General features: G+C 36.2%; 1 protein-coding gene across 9 annotated transcripts in view; it reads left to right on the top strand.

Moving 5' to 3' along the window:
- Positions 1–18721, top strand: part of WWOX (WW domain containing oxidoreductase) — a 536552-nt gene that overhangs the window by 137896 nt on the left and 379935 nt on the right. For 8 of the 9 annotated variants that reach the window (XM_069793395.1, XM_069793394.1, XM_069793400.1 and 5 more), the window contains exon 8: positions 581–845. In XM_069793395.1, the coding sequence (XP_069649496.1) occupies positions 581–845 (265 nt within the window). Of the gene's footprint in view, positions 1–580; positions 846–14530; positions 14555–18721 lie in introns of those variants that run through there. The other variant, XM_069793402.1, reaches the window with a different exon arrangement.

Below are 18721 nucleotides of genomic sequence, written 5' to 3'. Positions count from 1 at the left end.
GACTATTGATGGCAAGTTACCAAGGTTATAACCCCTTTATATTCATCAATTTTTAATCTAAAAAAGAGTGTAAGAGGCAGTGAGACTCATCCGTAGTTACTTGAACACTTAAATGAAAGTGTGCAGTACGTGAACACTGGATGAAATAATCAGGGGAAGGGAAGAAGGAGAAATAAAACGATGCTGGTTTTCTCTGCTTCTAATGCAGAGTTATTTAATCCTACATTATTTCCTCCAAGTTGATTGTGCTTTTGTAGATCTATGGCAAAATCTTTTTTTTAGATTTAAAATAAAGTGATTCATAAGTTACATACAATGTCTTTAAATCATTAAAGCCTTTTTTGGACTTGTTTTTATTTATCGTTTGCTTTTGCTAATTATTCAATAACTTTACTGCCATATTATATGGGACAATTCCTTGCGTCTCAGGCAATTTCCAGTAGTTGCTTTCAACTGCTAAATAAGCTGTTGTTTTATGTTGGTTCTGGCCAAGTTCTACTCTGTTGTCTACATTTTATGTTGTTCTTAATGAGAGTGAAATTAACTCTGGGGTATCTAAGGCATATTTACTGTTTTTTAGATTTACAGAAATTAAAGACTCCTCTGGAAAACTTGATTTCAGCCTGCTTTCTCCATCTAAGAAGGAGTATTGGGCTATGTTGGCCTACAATCGTTCCAAGCTTTGCAATATACTGTTCTCCAATGAGCTGAACCGACGCCTTTCTCCCCATGGGGTGACGTCTAATTCAGTCCATCCTGGAAATATGATTTACTCCTCCATTCATCGTAACTGGTGGGTGTATACCCTGCTGTTTACCTTGGCTCGACCTTTCACCAAATCCATGGTAAGTGAATGACTTAACAGTATTTTACACATCTTCATTTTTCAAATCAGGGGAGTAAAGTTATAAAAATCCAGATGTATGTATCTGCTTTGACCTATTGCCTTTTATAACTACAACCCCGATTTTAATGACAAACATCATGCCACGATAGTGCTCTAGAAGAGGATTCTCCAACCATTTTAGATTAACTTTGTCAATCGTCAGTAACGGTACCTTGTTAGACGGAGTGCATGACTTCCTTGTTTGAATATATGATTTTCACTGTGATTAAAGCAGTTGTACATCTTAGGTGTGGGATAGTTTAGTTATTTCTGTGCTCAGTATATGTAAAACATCAAAAAATTGCTTTGGTTTTTAAGTGGAATATGCTCGACTGCATTTTCTATGTAAACAGATGCCCTAGTTAGAAAAGATACTACAGACATTATTAATGGCTGAGGGAAAGTGCTTTCAGTGGTAAAGGCACCTTCATTCATATTTTAAAAAAACCAAGCAACCCAACAGTTTTCTTGATTCTTGCAAAGCACTGAAGGGAATGGGTATTTTCCCTTTGTCTCCATTGAACTTTGGACTGGGACCATGACATAATGAACGGCTACGCAGTTCTTTCATAGCCAACATTATGAGACTTCATTATATAAGAATTTGCAGCATCTCCAGAGTTTGGAGGTGTTACTCTTATCCCTTGAACCTCTGAACAAGGATGTTTATAAGGAGGCCCAAGTCTTTTTTTAGGCAGAGGATGACTTTTACTTCATTGAGAACTGGCTTCCTTTAACCTTGTTGTCTGTTTCTCATCCCTTATTCACTGACAAAGAAGGGTATTCCCAAAAGGGGAGCAGGGAGAGGGAGTCTCCCTTGCACGTTTGCAGCTATGAATCAGGGAAATGAAAGGATTCATAACCCTGCAGAACTCATCCAGCCATGGCAATTTGTTCAAGCCCAAACCAGGGCCCCTTTTACAGAAGACTTCACAACTGACAAGAGTGGTTGTGGTGTAGCGTAACTTACTGTCTCCCTGAGCTGGTGATACAGACCAAATTAATTGGTTTTATTTGAAAAAGAGCAGAGAAGGAATTGTTGAGGCAGAGGGATCCATCCTTAAGTAGCTTGATCTGCCTCATAACCTATAGTAGCTGAGCAAAGCAGTGGTGCGACTTTGTACATTTCATTATCATTGAGATAATGAACTTAATCTTGATTTATACTGGATTAATGTAAGTGGAAAACACATCTTATAGTGTTTAAAACTCTGCTTACATGTCCAAAAAAGGACAGGTTCTTAGACAATACTGGATCTTCAGTAAGACCTATGGAGCAAAAATACAGACCTCTAGTGTGGTACACTGACAGTGTGTCTTCACACCTCTAACCTCTGCCTGTAGTTTGCAGCCTTGTACATATGCAAAACCTATTTATGTCCATGAGATTGGTAAGTGAGCATTCTGGCACCTTGGGACAAGTAATAATATCTTTCAGCAGCACGTTTTTTGACCAGACCTTTAAAGCCATGTCTCTGCTGTGTTAGGGATAGTTTGAAAACAAATTCTTGAAGTTCTCCTGAGAATGGATAAGTGAATGTTATCAGCGTCCTGTGAAAAGGATCCAGTCTGTGGAACTTTTATGAATTGTTAGTTTTATGTGCTCTGATATGTTTTCACAAAGGAACCTTTTGTGTTTGTTGCTCAGATAATCTCATCCTCTAAGGAACAAAATAAAACACTGAAGTTCATTTTGAATTCTTTAAAACAATTGATAGATTTTTTTTTTGTAGTATCTATTTATTTATGGGTGGTACATAAAAGAGAATACAAAATATAGTACAAAAAGTATCAGCACTGAATAATAGTGCACTCTAGTTCAAGTCCAATCACTTCATTAAGTCTTTCGTGTTTGTATGGGTTTCTCTGAGGTTATTTGAATGTTATAATGAAGGGTATGGGTTGAGGGTAAGTATCAGTTGTATAACTCATATTCTGATATGAATTGTTATGTTCCCCTGAATCTTACCAATGTTTCAGTTGCCAGTAAAACTAGACAGGTGCCCCTTCCTGGGTATGCAAACAAGCTGAGCTGAAATTCTCAACATCATTGGTGTAAGAGTTTTTCTATTTTAAGATTTGTTGGGAACAAATGATTTGCTCCTTCTCCTTTTTTAGGGATTGTCCTGTCACCAACCCGGAATAGACTTTTTTGAGGATCTTTTTGTGGGCTTCCTCTCAGTATTTCTGTGGCAGTTCACCCCAGAGTTTAGATGAGTGTTTTGGTCAGAATACTGGGCATGTATCTTAAAGCTTAAAGCTGCAGTCCCAAGGTTGTGAACTGTACGTTCCTGTGTTTTGGAAGGATGTCTGCATTGCACAATGCAGCATGATGCAGCAGCATTTTAAGCAGTTGCCACTGAGCTGGGTCCATAACTGGAATTGAGAGATCCATCTCAAGGTTATGTGGAGAGAGGTATGGTTTTAGCAGTTCAGGCAAGGTGCCACGCAGATACGCCTGTACCAGTTTTGATGTCAGAGGCAGTACCTTTAGCTGCTGCAGCATTGTGGTACATGGAGAGCCTAATCCTTCTGGAGCCAGTTTGAAGCTCTTTGCTATGTTTTGAACTGTAGAGGCTCCTGGAGTCTGTATGGATGTGTGCACATATATGTATATACACACACATACACACAGACTGCAGCTGCACGTACTTGATTCTAACTGGGGCCTTTTCATATTATCATAGTAAAAGCTGTAATAAAAAATAATTACATCTTTAATTTGTATTTCACAAAGATAGACTTACTAGGTGTTCTGAGAGTGGTGGATAGCTCAGCATAATACTCAGATTTTCAGCTCTTTTGGAAATTTTGAAGCAGGATGCAGGAGAAAATTAGAAAATACATTGTTTTCCCTACTAGTTTTTTCCAGAACAATATAATTCTTACGTTCTGTCCTGGCTGCAAGTTGCTACTGAGACATTAGTTTTCACGCCTTTCACTTAGTTATCATTTTCTGTGGTACTTATAAAATCATGTATTTAAAGTTTACTTACTAGAAATAATAACAGTTTAGTAATTATTTTGTTTTGTTTCCAACAGTGAAGAAGTATACATTGTATATCTGAATTTTTATTATTTTTTTTAATGTAATTATTCAGTTCTTGAATGTTGAATAGCTCTACTTTGGTTGATGAGGATGTAGTATTTTCTTCAGAAATGCATACTATTGCATACTGTGAATTGCCATTTTGGGGAGAGGTCATGCAGCCTCTGGCGTGTGGTACTTGGGATATTCAGCATGACAGAATTTGGCTTAGGAAACACTGCTGGTAGCTGTTCGGTTTTAGCTGATACCCTGAAGCACTGAGAATGAGTATTCCAATATCACACTCTTACTTACGTGTTTGCTGTTATTTGCTGCGACTACGGTGATGAAATTTCAGTAATTAGGGCACTTTATGAAGTCAGGCAAGTTTAAATTTCTGCTTAATGAAAAGGTTTGCAGATCACTTAGAATCTGGTTTTCCTAAAACAACAAATATACTTAGGTAGGGTTTATCTGTCTTTCAAGTGTTAGGCTTTTAGAGGCATAATTTTAGTTGCTTCTGTAAATGGTCATACGTTACTGCAGAAGAAATGCAACTTCACATTTTCCAAACCTATTTTATGAGTGACTACAGCATAAAAATTGTATGTTTGTACAACTTACAGTGAACTCTTCTGCTGCGTAACAGAGAGCTGTCTGGTCAGCTTTTGAAACATAACACAATATTTAAGTCACTGATTGTTATAGGTATACAAGAAGTACTTTTGTTAAGTAGAGCACTGGAAACTGAAAGACTAATCCTTTTTTCCCACCCACCTCTTTCAAGATCTAAAAGCTAGAAGGATTTGCTAGACAGAAATGGAGAACAAGTATTTTTTTGTAGAAAGCAATAGTTGCAAATAAATTACCATTTTATTATTGTAGTAACTGTAGCTCTACTAATGTTCAAAGGGCCTCTCTTACTTACCGCTATATAGTTACTCAGTAAATTGGAGATGCTTACGGTATAATTAAATGTCAATTGAAACAAGCGGCCACTGTAAATAACAGATTGGAAGAGAAGCTTTGAAAGTAACGGTGTAGGCCACGCACATGGTTAGCTGGTTTGATGTAAAGCTTTAGGGTTTTGGTTCCTTGGGCTTTTTTCCTACCTTTTTTTTTCTTTTTACCTCTCTCTTTCATGCTCTTTTGCCCTCTTTTTCTGCTTCTCTCTTTCCCCCTCCCCTTTTCTTTCTCTTCTTGAAGGTTGGCTCAAGAATAGTTTGACTAAGTTGTTTCTTTTGTTTTAAATTAATGCTAGTCATTCAGAACCCATCTGATTTGTTACTATTTACATACAAGATTAAAATTAAATACATTTATTGTAAGTTTTGAGCATATACTGAGTATGTTATCTAGTGTCACCCCCAGGTGATTTTGTGAGTGTACAATGGCATATAAAATTAGAAGCAGAGTGCCATTATAACACACTTGTGATAGTCTTACATAGAACCAAATATTTTTGTTGGCAGGTAGGAGAGCAGAAAGAATATCATGTGTTAGAGTAGCAAGAGCTTAACAGATGTTTCAGTGAAGTGAATTTTCAAATCCTTTTACATTAAGAAATGGCTAGGGTTTGTAGAAGTTCTGAGACTATTGGGTTACATTTCCTGTTGCAGTGCAAAGCCAGCCATTGTGCTAGAGTTTTAGCAGATGTGTTACCCCTTTTAATGGTTAGGAATAAAACATTGGTTCTGTTGCTGAGAGATAAATTCCAACTAGAAGAGCTCAGCCTGTCACCTTTAAACAGACAGTTGGCTGCAGTAAGACCATTCTGCCCTTAATTTTTCACTGTGTAAGAGACTGATGCTTGAACTGCTCTTTGATTTCTCCCTCCTCCCCCAAAGATAGTAGCTTCTCAGAACTGGATTTTGTATTTAAAGTATTTGGTATTGAGAATTATAAGGAATATTTTTAAGGGCCCCAAAGTCTTCTCTACGTCTTAGTTTTACAGAAAACAGTGAATTCTTGTCATTCTGATACTATCCCAGGAGTGTTTTAGGCAGTTGGCATGTATTGCAATGCTCATATGGGCAGGAGGAAACCCCTGTGCCTACAACTGCTTCACTGATTTTACTTTTGCCATATGTTGGAAGTGTCTAAATTTAAATTTCATGTGATGATTTGCACTCACACCTAATATCAACTTAGAAATGCTACTCTGGCAAGAAATGAAGCTGCATCTATAGGAGTGACTTGCTTCTACCTAATGATCACATCTGTTTGCTTTTGATGGAAGCCCAAAAGAGGCCCTGCAGTCTCATCATCTCTTCTCTTTCTCCCCAGTTCTTTGCTAAAGAAGCTGAAATAACCCTTAGAGCTGGGGATAGTATTCCCTCCTTAAGTAAACATTTTTTGCTGTCCAAAGATCTGTGTGGGCTGTGTTGAGTTGATGTTGGCTTCCATTACTGAATTCACAGTTCAGGCCAGATTCTGCCCTCAGCTGTGCACGTTCAGCTCCAAGAGCAGTCGTGGGCAGGGTGGGTATGTGCGTGTTTCAGCGTAGAATTTGGCCTGTATTTCCTCCCCAAGACATTCCTGAAAATGCACTGGGGTTTCTTGAAAAGCAACAGGCAGTTCTTTTTGAAAAGAGCCTCACAGTTTAGATTTGATCAAAAAGGCAGTTTCTTTTCTCAAACTGAGTTTTGGGCAGGAAGTGAAAGAGGAAAGGAGAGTGAAAGGGGACTCTCTATCTACTGGATATTAGCAGTTGTTGTAGAGAGTGTATAAATCACATACGCACGTCTCCTGTTTTATGGATTAATGCCTAAAGTGTAAATGTTAAAGCAATGCTAAGCAACAGCTGTCTTTTTTTTAACACACAGGTTTGTGGACTGTACCTCTAGTAACATGGAAGGACAGTTATTTTATTGAACCCCGATAACATACACTTCTTTGCAGAATACTGTTATTTAAAATTGACTGAATTGGGTAAAAGGAAAGAAGCCATATGTGGAAGAATATTTTGATTGGTTGTAATAGGATGGTAAGAAATGCCTCCAAAGTAGTTAAACATTTTGGAAGGATGGTGCAAAAATTCTTCTATGCACTTAGAAATTCTGTGTCCTATCTAGTAATAAAATGCAATATAAGCTAGTTTATTATCAAACTTACATTTAAATGATACATATTTTAACTTCCTGCTAAAATAAATGTGGCATGAAATATGAGGGCAAATTAAATCCATCCCCCATAATCTACACCACAGGAATGGAAAGTCTTTATGAAAACGTCCATGAATCAAACAGAAGAGCTCAGGGTCTCAGTGTGTAGAGCGGTACTCGGGGGGAGCAATGGCCATGGAATTTGCTGTGTCCAGCACACCCCGTAGCTGTTTGTGGAGCAGATCTGTTATGTCCTATAGTTTTGTGGAGGTAGTAAGGAATTTCTTCCTCTCCCCCTAGTTCCTTGCAGAATTTCAGAATGCCCTGCCAAGTATGTGGAGTGCAAGGCAGGGAAAAATTTGGTCCATAATGTTTTTATATTACATATTTATATGTAATTAAATTAGAATTTGAAATTAAAAAGCATATTTCCCTATTTTTCAGACTGAAAAAGCCTTCTTGGATTAGAAAGCTATATGTACACCTTGTGGAATGTCTACGTACAGGTCTGAATTGCCCACAAATGCTAACTTTCTGTGCAACCTCACATGCAGCCCTGTCTGATACCTTATCGCCTCCTGCCTGAAATCTGAAAAAGATTGGCCTCATAGGTAGTTAACAGCATAAACCAGAATATTTCTTTCTGAAACTTGCAGAAAGTCAGTCTTGCATTCAGTTACTTTCATTTCTTGTTTCAGATTGTTTCACTGGCTAGAAACAGACCTCCTTATTGAATAATGGGGGGGTATTGGTATAAGCTGCATTACAAATAAAATAATGAGTTCTTAACAAAAGGTTTTAAAAGTAAATACTTTTTATTTTTTCACTGTGGTATGATGCTTCCATAATTTCTTGTCTGAAAGTCCCAGACTTTCCTTTACTGTGCTTTTTTTCCTGTGTTCTTTTGCAGTCCTCCAAAGAAGATTTCAAGTTCCCGTTTTTTCCTTATTCTTATTCTTTGTCTTTTACTCATCATCACTTGCACAGCTAAACTGCAGCTGAAGTGCCATGGTGTCTCTGAGGTGTTATGCAGCATTGATCTGCTCAGAATGTATTTGAGAAACCATAAGGAAGGAAATTTCTGTTGTATTACGACAGTTGAGGTGCTTGGGTGACAGGCAAGATGTTGCAATCTGACAGAAACAGCTGAACAGGATATTTAGCCCTTTTTTTTGTCCCTTTACCTTTGTTTTTTTATGTCATTACTATACTTGCTGTTAGGAATTTGCCTCATCCTTGTGGGTAGTGTTCTTGAGGTCTTTCTCATACTGAAACATCATCATTTGTTTTATTTGCTGCAAAAATTGATTATCTACTGCAATAACTGAAAACAAGTAAGGTATTGATTTTCCATGGGCAAAGATGACTAAAATTTAGAACTGTGAATTTGAAGAGACTGTAAAAAAAGGTTTTTTTAGGTGCGTAGGTAGTGAAATTCAGTACTTTCAAAATGCTTGAAATTCTGAGGTTCTGAGGGTTTTTTGATTTGTATGTTTGCATTTATTTTGCATATTGCTGTACAGGTATTCTTTTTTTCAATGTCAGATATTACAGAGAGATGTGGAAGTAGGATGAAAATTTAAAGTTTGTCGAAAAAAAGGCTTCTCCGTATGGTAGTCTGTATTTTCACAGTGCTCTGTGAAAAATCATTTTCATGTTTTTGTTCTGTTTTGTCAGGGAACAAAATACCTAACAGCAGCATGAGATAATATTCTGGATTTATATGTACAGCCTCTTGGCCTCCCTTCCTTCTCCTGACTGATTAGAAATACGTTCTCCTCTCTCAAAAGTGGGCGTATGCTACTTTGCCACATAGATATAATGTTAAAACTGTGTTTATGGACAGGTTTGCGACACTTCTGGTTTTGTGGCCACACAAAAAAGATTTTTCTTGTGTAGTTTACATAAATTAATATTTTTTGACAAGCATTATTAAGAAAACAGGAAAGCATTTATCATATAGCTTTGTTAAAAATAATAGATTGGGAAAGGGAACGTAAGGGAAAACACACACAGTAAGGAACTTTTCTGAATCTGTTACATACTTGAGTTGTATAAACCAAAAAGTAAATGTGCACGATCATATTCTTTTTCTATCTTTAGGTAACAACAGTAACTTTTGCTGGGAATAATCTAGGTTAAAATTTACTGATTTTCTGTTTAAACAGGCAATTGAACTTAAATGTCTTGAAGATCTTTTTAAAAACTGAAACAGATTGCCTCTACTTTTTTTCATGCATTTATTTGGTGCTAATGCAAACATGTGGCTGTTAACTTCAGAAAATGACAGCTATGGTCTAAAACAGTTTTATGATTATGTGCCGGCCACAGTCCTCTTAATGTATCTTCATACTAAGGTAGTAATTTTTACCTTTGCTACTGGTCTTCCTTCGCCCGCTCTTAAGCAGTCTTCAGTTTATGCTAGTATATTGTTATATTAATAATTTTAAGAAGGTCTGGTAAACAAAAGGGATTTGCATAGAATAATTCTCTACTTCTTGCTTAGTAAGGGTTTAATCTTTGATGACTTTGTAGCCTAGCCAGCAGTGAAAATTGCTGGCTGAAATTACCGTGCATTGCTGAAGACCAAATGCAAGCATGCCCCAAAGTCCTCCAGTGCCTTTTGCTTCGTTGCAGAGCCCTCCGGGTGCCCCTCGCTGCATATCAGAGCTCTCTGGTTACAGTTACTGCAGATGAGGTGACTCAACCCTGCTTGCGACCCCACAGTTTCTCATTTATGTGCCTGAGCAAGGTCACTCTAGACAGTTTGTTGTAAATAACACAGTAGGATCCAGACCTCCTTAGTTACCAGCTAGCACATAAATCACAGGATTATTAATTTTCTTTAATAACAAGAGAGTACTGGAGATAACATTTTTATGAATGAGATAACTATACTCAAAAGCAGAGTCAATGCGCTGTAGTTCATTTATGATGATCCAATAATCTGTTGCTAGCATTCTAGAAAGGTGGTCTCAAATATTCACAGTGATAAAACTTGACTTTTTAGGTAGCAATGAGTTTCCAATCACTTCTTATAAAAAACTAGTGCCTAAAAACTCTTTTTAATTAAAGATTTTTAACTTTTTGGACAGACATAGCAACTATGCTGTAAAGCTAGCAAGTAAATTAAGTACAGCCAAACACAAATTATACAAAGCACTTCAATTGAACCAGGTATTTTCAGCTACTGAAATAATGGTGCTATCAGTGATATGAAATGCGAAAAACAAATTCCATGTGGGTTAAGATGTAAGATGGCAAATCTGGTTCCACTTCAAACTGTTGCCGTCTGCCAAATTTTAGAAGCTGTGAGAAGACCTCAATGATGGAGGAGTGGGGGGGGTTATGAATGAATGGCTGTAAGAAGTAATTGTGCTTCATTAGTGTGCATTTCACTTTCTCAATTTTGTTCTCTAAAATCAAGTTTCTTACTGAGTTTAGAGTCCAAGAACAGAATAATTTTTGGCTATTTTTTAAAAAAAATGTATATCTGCTGTTTATTCCTTAAATGAGGAGTAATGAAATTCAAAATCCTCCTGTATCACTAAACTTTGAACTGAGGCCTTCTTGTCCATGTCACTTGACGTAGCAGTAGTGCATCTTTTCTTTCCCCGTAGTTCTTTCTTCCTTGTCTTTTATATGCACATGCATACCTGCTGATACTAAGCCTTCTAGTTAGCTCTTTAGGAAATAGAGTTGCTGATCCACACATCTAAAGTTCAGTAAAAGCAATGTTTTTTGGAAAAAGTTTAGTTTTTGTTTCTTTGACCTCTAGAAGTTAAAATCCTATGCCCAGATTTAAAACCGTAAATCGTAAAAATAATGAAATTACATAACTGAACATTGTTAACCCGTGTCATTTTGTGAGCATAACTCACAGAGCAATATAAATTTTGTGGATTCTAGAACATGGTTTATCTTTCCTTACATTTTTTTGAAGTTGCTATTTATGAATGGACAGATGTTCAGGAAACCCCAAGCTTTTATTGGCTGTATTTAGAATAGATGAAATACCAAATTGTTTAAAAAAGAATGCAGTGTAGATCCTATTTTATGGAACTATCATTTAAATATTATTTCTTAATTGGGGGATGCAGTGCTCAGTTACATTAACGTTTCCCTAGAACTCCTTGGGTATCTGAGATGCTTTATCATAACATGGTCTTTTCATTTCTCTCTATATCATCTTTGAAGAGGTGCCATACCACTTTAAACAGTTCACCAATCAGTTTCATATGATGGATTCTCTTTAATCATTTACATTCAGAGAAAGTCAAATATTCCTTAGGAAGCCAAAGTAATCTAACAGAATGTATAGTGTTTGTGCAGCTGGATATCTTATTTATTTGAAGTTCTCAGGGAAATCTCTTCTGACTTTACAAAAAAGATGGAAGAGTAAACAGTAAGAGTGTCCAAGTAATCTGAGCTAGAAAGTCCCTTCTTTTAGAGCAAAGTCATTAAAAAAGTATATTTGCAAGGTCCAAAAATAATACAGTATATCAAATGCAGAGTACTACATAATGTTTTTTCAGTATTCTCACTATTTTTACATATATATGTATGTGTATGTACCTATCTATCTATCTATCTAAAATGAAAATTATACTTGGGTTTTTAATATATTTAATATTCCTGGATAGGTGAACACAGTAAGAGTCTGTTTTCCTGAAAAAGTGATTCATCTGTTTGTTTTTTGTGTGTGACATGTCATTCATCATCATGTTTGCGTTCCCTGGACATGATAACTGCATAACCAAATTAACATTCCCAAAAACTTCCTTCCAGGAAAGCTATTGGAAATGTACGTGTATGTATAGAAAATTCATATTTGTAGGCTTTTGGGAGGTATCCCACTGTGATACTAATAGTGTTTCTAGTTATTGTATGTTCTTCATTCCAAAGTTTGCTGTATATATAGGTATCTTTTTTTCTCCTGAGGAAAGTGTGAGGGAACTTACTGGGTTGGGTTTGTTGGTTTTGGGGGTTTTTTTGGTGTTACGGATATGACTGTGGTAGTTTTCTTTTTTCTAAAGGCAAGACTCAAACTGCAGGATATTCCTTGGCCAGCCTGGAGCATTGGCTCGATTCCCATGTGGAGGAAAATAGGTCTGTGGTTGATGAGACTGTCTTAGGGAGTGTGTTTAGTTTTTCCACTGGATATTCACTAGTATTTTGTAGTTCAGTAGCTCCCATTGTATATCACTCTCTGAGAGTTACTGAAAAAGCTAGAGTTAGATACGGTTCAAATCCTGAGCTTCTTTCTACTGTAGTCCTAATTTTTTTTTTTACTGTGCCTGTGCCTTCTTTCTAGGTAAGAGTGTATGTGTTTCTAAAGAAAGGGAAGAAAGAGGGAATATATGTCCCAGAAAAATTAACAAAACAAAAAGTTGCCCTTAATTTTATGTAGGTTTTACTGCCAGTGTCAGTGTGAGATGATGTGCCCTTCTGCCTCTCCTCTTTTTAACCTACTGTCTTAGTCCTTAGGTCTGTGGTTTCTTACCTTTCTCAAAACAGGAAGAAAGCACAAATGTATGATTGTATGTTAAATACCTTGAAGGTAATGTCTTGAAGAGTCGTTTTAAATGTTTATATGATTCAAGAATTATATTTAAGAATAGAGGAGGAAGATTTGGCAAAAAAGAACTTGAAATATTAAATATAGTTGAAATAATGATATGGTTCCATGTTTTGTTATGTGTTATATGGCCTGAATTTGTATGATTTACTTGTGATAAAGTGGCAGAATGTACTCATTCTCTTCAGGGGGGAAAGTAAACATAATACTGAATTTATCATGCTTAGTTCAGTGTAAAAATGCACAGCAAATGATGCAATACTTAATAGTTTTGCAATAATCTGTATGAGGGTTTGTAATCAGAGAATTTCTGAATTTACTTAGCTTTTAAAGTTTCCTTTGTGACTTACAATACTTGAGTCACTTGGATTTTCCAACATCTTTAGTTTGCTGTTTCTACGAAGTTGTTGGAGTAGTAGCATCAATCCTTTTTTAGCAAGGAGCATGACAGTAAATATAAACATCATAGTCAAATTCTATCCATTATTTTAGTGACAACATGTTTTTGCAGTTATTAAATATCACTATGAATATAGCACAGTCTTCTGTGCATGCCAAAAAAATCAATAGAAGGTAGTTGAGGAATTTTATTAATTGCAAAAGCATCACATTGAAATGATATAGAGATAGCCATGTTGGATGATGCATCTTATATAAAAGTAAAGTCATTTTTGAGATACAGAGAGAATTGTTTGTCTTGAAAAACAAGATCTACTTGTCCCAAATACACAGGATTGATTTGCTAGTTCTGTGGATTTCCATTTTTTATAGCAGTATTGTCTTAAGAGTTGACATTTCCAAAAATGGAGTTCTCATATATGTGCTGCTTCGGTGGGTGGTATTTTCAACTTTAATGCATTTAAGATGGATATCGCTATTAATTCAGAAGAATGTTAAGCAGGCATAGGAGTTGAAACTTACTGTGAGCTTATTTTTAATGTTTGATCACACCATTGCTAGTTTCTTTTGTTTCTAACAGATGACTGTGCATATGCAAATGGCTGGTGAGACTCCTAACTGGTTATGAAAGTATTTACTCAAGTGTTGAGTACCAAACTTTATATAAAAAGAACAGATTTGAAGATCCTTGTGCTGAACTGGCAGATTGTTTCTGATTTCTGTTTGAATGCTATACCCACTGTTATGTAAAAAACATTGAAGAACATTTAAAATTTACAAGCTAGAGCATAAGAATACTTGGAAATACTAAGATTAAAGTTTTCACTTAAATTCAACATTCTTGAACGTAGGGGTTTTTTTAGGGTTATCTTGCCTGTCACTGTAATCTATTAATGAATGTAATTAGGGTTTTTTCATTTTGCTAGAAAATTGGAAACACTATTTCTTTCCAGTGAACAGCATTACTATTAAAATGTTGTCCTGAAATGTCAAACTTACATTATGATGAATACTACCAGTACAAGAAAACTAATTTAGCACTTCAAATAAAACAACCGTCTTGGCGATTTTTTATGATAATGACTTTGTAACAGTGTCATTTAGAATCTGATTATCTACTCATGTCGAATAGTTCATCCCATCCCAAATAGTGGTGTTGATCTAATGGTGTTAATTACTGAGCAGAGGCACGATCTGCAAAGGGATACTGGCTGTCCTGGTGCTCCCTGCCCCAGTACTGAAGAGACGGCTTGCCCCTGCAGAGCAGTGTTGTGCCTGTGTAGTAGGAAAGGAATTTCTCCATTGCAGTTCCCCTAGGCAAGAGCCCCAAATATCAGTGCACTTGAGGGCATAGGGGAGTGGTTGGGCATTTGAAAAGTCCTTCTGTATTTCCCTCTGTGGACTGGGCACGTGTGTTACAATTCTGCTAGTAATCCCATGGCATAAATGTAAAAACTTATTATTTTCTGTGTACTTAATGACAGTAAAATAAAGGTTTTCTGAGAAATGCATTTATTTTGTTTTTTTTTGTCAAGATATCATGAGTAAACTGGAAATGAGGTGACTAGTGCTGCCAAGAGAAAAGGTATTACCCCGAGCTGAATGGTCTTAGAGCTGCGCTGATTCCATGTGCTGAACTAGTATGTATAAAGTGAGCTTCTCTCTCAGTTTTTGCACCAAAAGCGTGACTTTGTATTTGTGAGAAAAAATTATGGGTCGACTTCTTCCATTCCTTTAATGAGAAATGTATGGGAATTTCCAACTTTTAAAGGAATTACAGCAGAAAGTATCAGCAAAGGTGGCAGTTCCACTTGTGAGGTAGTATTTTTTGTCTCCTTTTGGCTTTATGTTTATAAAGGAAATTCTTCATACAAAATGCCTTTTTATCAAAACAATATCTGACCTTATTTTTGGTGACAAGGTGAAATTTATCAGTATTACATTACATGTATGCTTATTCAGTAGACAATAACGTGGCTTTTTAAATGGCCTTCAGCTAAGGCCAATTATGCTCTTCAGAATGCAGTCCAGACCATTGCTTGTCTTGGAAAATGAAGTACTGTGCATGTATACTCAAGGCCCACAAAGCTCAACACCACAGCTCAATGCTTTTTCTGCTGTTAGGAAGGGACAGAAGACTCATCAGAAAACTTTGTCACTGTCCACAGCAAAGATTCCTGTAAATGCAATCTAATTGCTAATCTATTCCCCTAAAATAATGTTTATAATTGGTAATGAAATGTGGTTGGGCCAAATTATGTGGTCATTCCTGTTCACTATCATCATTAGAAAAAAACTTTAGCTTTCCTGCTTCCATCCGCTGTTCCCTTCTGATCGCAGATACATCCATTAATTAATTATATTGTGATGCTCAGAAGCTGGAATGAAAGTGTTGCCCAGACCTGAAATAGAGACTTAGAGACCTGGAATGAAGTCTGTCTATTTACTTTAAACATTATGTCTGCTGAAATATTTGTAGTCTATTGTCCGCCTCTGTTTTGGGAGATCTTTGTGAATTCTTCCCAAGCATATCTTTTAAACTAACTGCCTAAGTGTTGGCACTGAATGTCAAGAGTAAACAAATGAAAGCTTGTTCCATATTCTTCATTTGTTGTCAGACACTGTTGATTTGTCATTTCCACAAAGTTTATTTGTTACCGTAAATGCTGTTAGTGTTACAACCATGCTTTTTCAAACTTCTCTGAATTGATCTGTTGGGGTGAGGTAAATGAATTACCAATTTTTGTTGTTATTCACTAAGATGAATTTACTTTCGAGACTTTCTAGAGGCCTGGGTATTTTTTTATGTTGTAAAATGAGACTTGGTTGATAACTGTCGTATCAGAAGACAGAGGTGATATGGTCTTCCCGTGGAGACAAGCTATTGCAGAATATTGGTGTGTGGACTTTCCAAGGCTGAAAGTAGAGGTCTCTTGAATTGATTTGAACTCTTTGCTGATTCTCATGGTTTTGACCATGTTCCTGTTACCTTGTCTATGGTTTCTGTCCAAGACTATTATTTTGCTGGGGGTTAACTGATACCAACTGAAAATGGCAAAGTCAGTGTTATCAATAGCGTGCTCACTTCCCACTTTAGCAGGTAGTGGTTGGCTAAAGGCTATTTTATTTACTATATTATATTAATTCAAGTACAAATAAAAAAATTGCCTAGCCCTTTTCTTGCTGTCTTTCAGAATATTAGATGAGGTATTTTAAAACCTTTTACACATATTTAAACTAAAACCTTTATGCAAAGCTGTAGATAATTTTCTCAGCCATGACATGCCCAAAGACAACACATGCTGTAGATGAACAAACTATGCGCTGTAGATAACATTTTTGCCTTCTCAATCTAGAAAGTAGTGGCAACAGATCATTCATACATAGGCAAACATTTGCCTTTCATTCGTTATTGCAGTTTGTAGCATACCCTCCAACAGACATAACTGAGAAAAAATAATTGGGTGTGGAAAATTCATACTGCAATCTCTATGAAGGGTCTGTTACACTGGCCTAATGTCATTTCCTGCACAGTATGTGCCTTAACTTCCACATCAAGCCCTGCTTGAGCTAAAGAAAAACTGACAGAGAAGCAATGAAGTTTAACTTAAAATTTCAAATTAGTATCTATAACATGTCACAAAATATTCCATGTGAATGTGGTTTTCAAAAGGTAAAAATAATAATAATAAAAAGTTAAGAGAAATGTTTCACCATAGCCATTTTGAATATTCGTAACTATATGTTTTGGCCAAGATAATTAAAAAAAAAATATATTGAGGAGTAGATCACAGAGTATTCTACAAAAAGAGCAACATTTGAAGATGGTCACTTATCATTTTTTTCAGATGACTGTTTATGGTCAAAATCCAAATTCTCAGGCAACATGTTGCTAAATGCCTGCACAGAAGAAAAAAATATTCTGCTTGCGTTCACTCTGCAGAGTTAAAATGTTCACAGTTTCTGTTTAGATAAAATAATACTTTATTTGAGATAATAAAATGTAATAGAATTAAGTGAAGAATTTGCTGTTTCTTCCTAATTTTCAGATGATGACCATTTTTCCTAAACATTTATATTACTGGGGTTTTCTTTTTCAATAAAAAAAGTATACTTTGAATGGTTTCAGGGAAAAATGTTTTCTTTTTTTCCTTCCTGTCCATTTTTTTTTTCTTTATCATGTAAATAGCTAGAGGAGTGACTCTCAATTAGTAGAAACAAGTCCTTGGATTTCAGGCTAAGTATAGGAATCTTCAGTCTTATAGGTGACTGTTTCCAAAATTTCCAAGTGTGGTCATAAATAGGTTGATGGAAGCTGTTTTCCAGTTTTCATTACAGTGAATCTTAATGGTTGCCAATTAAATATGTTTACATATGTACTTACATTTCCCACCATAACATGTGGAGCCTATAACATGACTTATACTGACAGATGTACACTGTTGTTTAATTCTTCCTTTTATCCACACACTTTTGAATTATGAATTATATCAATCCTTAAATCTTTGTTTGTTTTAGAGAAGGTTCTTTTTTTTTTTTTCCTCTTGACACACCATATATGCACTAGCAAGTGCTAGCAGTTTCAGCTGCATTTAAGGAAATATTGTTGTAAGGCTTTTATGTGCTGTACTTCAATCAGCTAGTGCCAGCAGTATCCCAATAGAAAGACCCTCAACAGACCATTTTCAGCATTTTGCTGCAATTAAACTCCTCTGGTTTTAGCCCTCAGGCAATTTAGTACCTTTTTACATATGCACATTATGAACTTTTGACCAGGGCCTGGTAGTCATATATTAGATAGCAGCTTTTGAAAGCAGACTTAACAAGTTCCTCAGAGTATTACAGTCGGAGTCAGTTGTGGAAAAGGTAATTTAACCAACTTGCAGTGAGGCCATTCAGAATCTTACTGATGATCCTAAATATGTCTTTTTTTTCCTTGTTTCCTCTGGAAGCTGGTAGCAAGAGCTCTCAAAGAATGTGATTGATCTTTTATTCAGTAGCTAACGAGGGCTGTGATTCTATTAGTGCTCTACAAGGCAAGGGAACAGTGATTTAATGAAGTGTCTAGTGAGCTGGTCATAGATTTATCCTGTTGTCTCTAATTTGCAGTGCGGTTGTGAGTGTAAAAGAAACTGCACTCACACTGCCATTAGGCAGGTATTTCCTTAGTAAATTGTTGTAAGGTCAGGTGTAGTTATCTTAGAAAAGGCAATGCCTTACCTCCTCAATGTCTCAAGATGACAGCCGCTGTGCTGAGCACTCACTGAAGCGGAAACATGAAGATCAGAGGTCCGTCTCCAAGTCCCCCTTAGCTGATGCAGGAGCAGATGAACTGCCAAGTAGGACTAATAGAGTCATAATTGGCGATTAGAACTGGAAAGGTGCAATAACATCTTAATACAAACTGGCTTATATTATAGTTAGTGTCAGTTGTTGTAAAGTTACATGGTAGCCTGAACGAGTTACACTTCCTTTTTTCATTTTCAAAAAATGAGGCAATGCATCCTAATAGTTGCAGTACAACAAAAATATAAGAACATCAAAACTTGAGTTGCTTTAAAGTGACATTAATGTCTTCAGTACATTTACTTTGGCATGTAACCTGTCAGTCTTACTCAGAAATGATGTGGTAAAATTTGCCATAGAACTATAGATAAAATAATCTCATAAATATGCTGTGGTTTTCACTTAATTAGCACTGAATAGTGGATTTTATTTCTGTGTAC

The sequence above is a fragment of the Haliaeetus albicilla genome, chromosome 10, assembly GCF_947461875.1.
Source record: "Haliaeetus albicilla chromosome 10, bHalAlb1.1, whole genome shotgun sequence".
NCBI classification, from domain to species: Eukaryota; Metazoa; Chordata; class Aves; order Accipitriformes; family Accipitridae; genus Haliaeetus; species Haliaeetus albicilla.
This window is presented reverse-complemented; position numbering and strand designations above follow the sequence as displayed.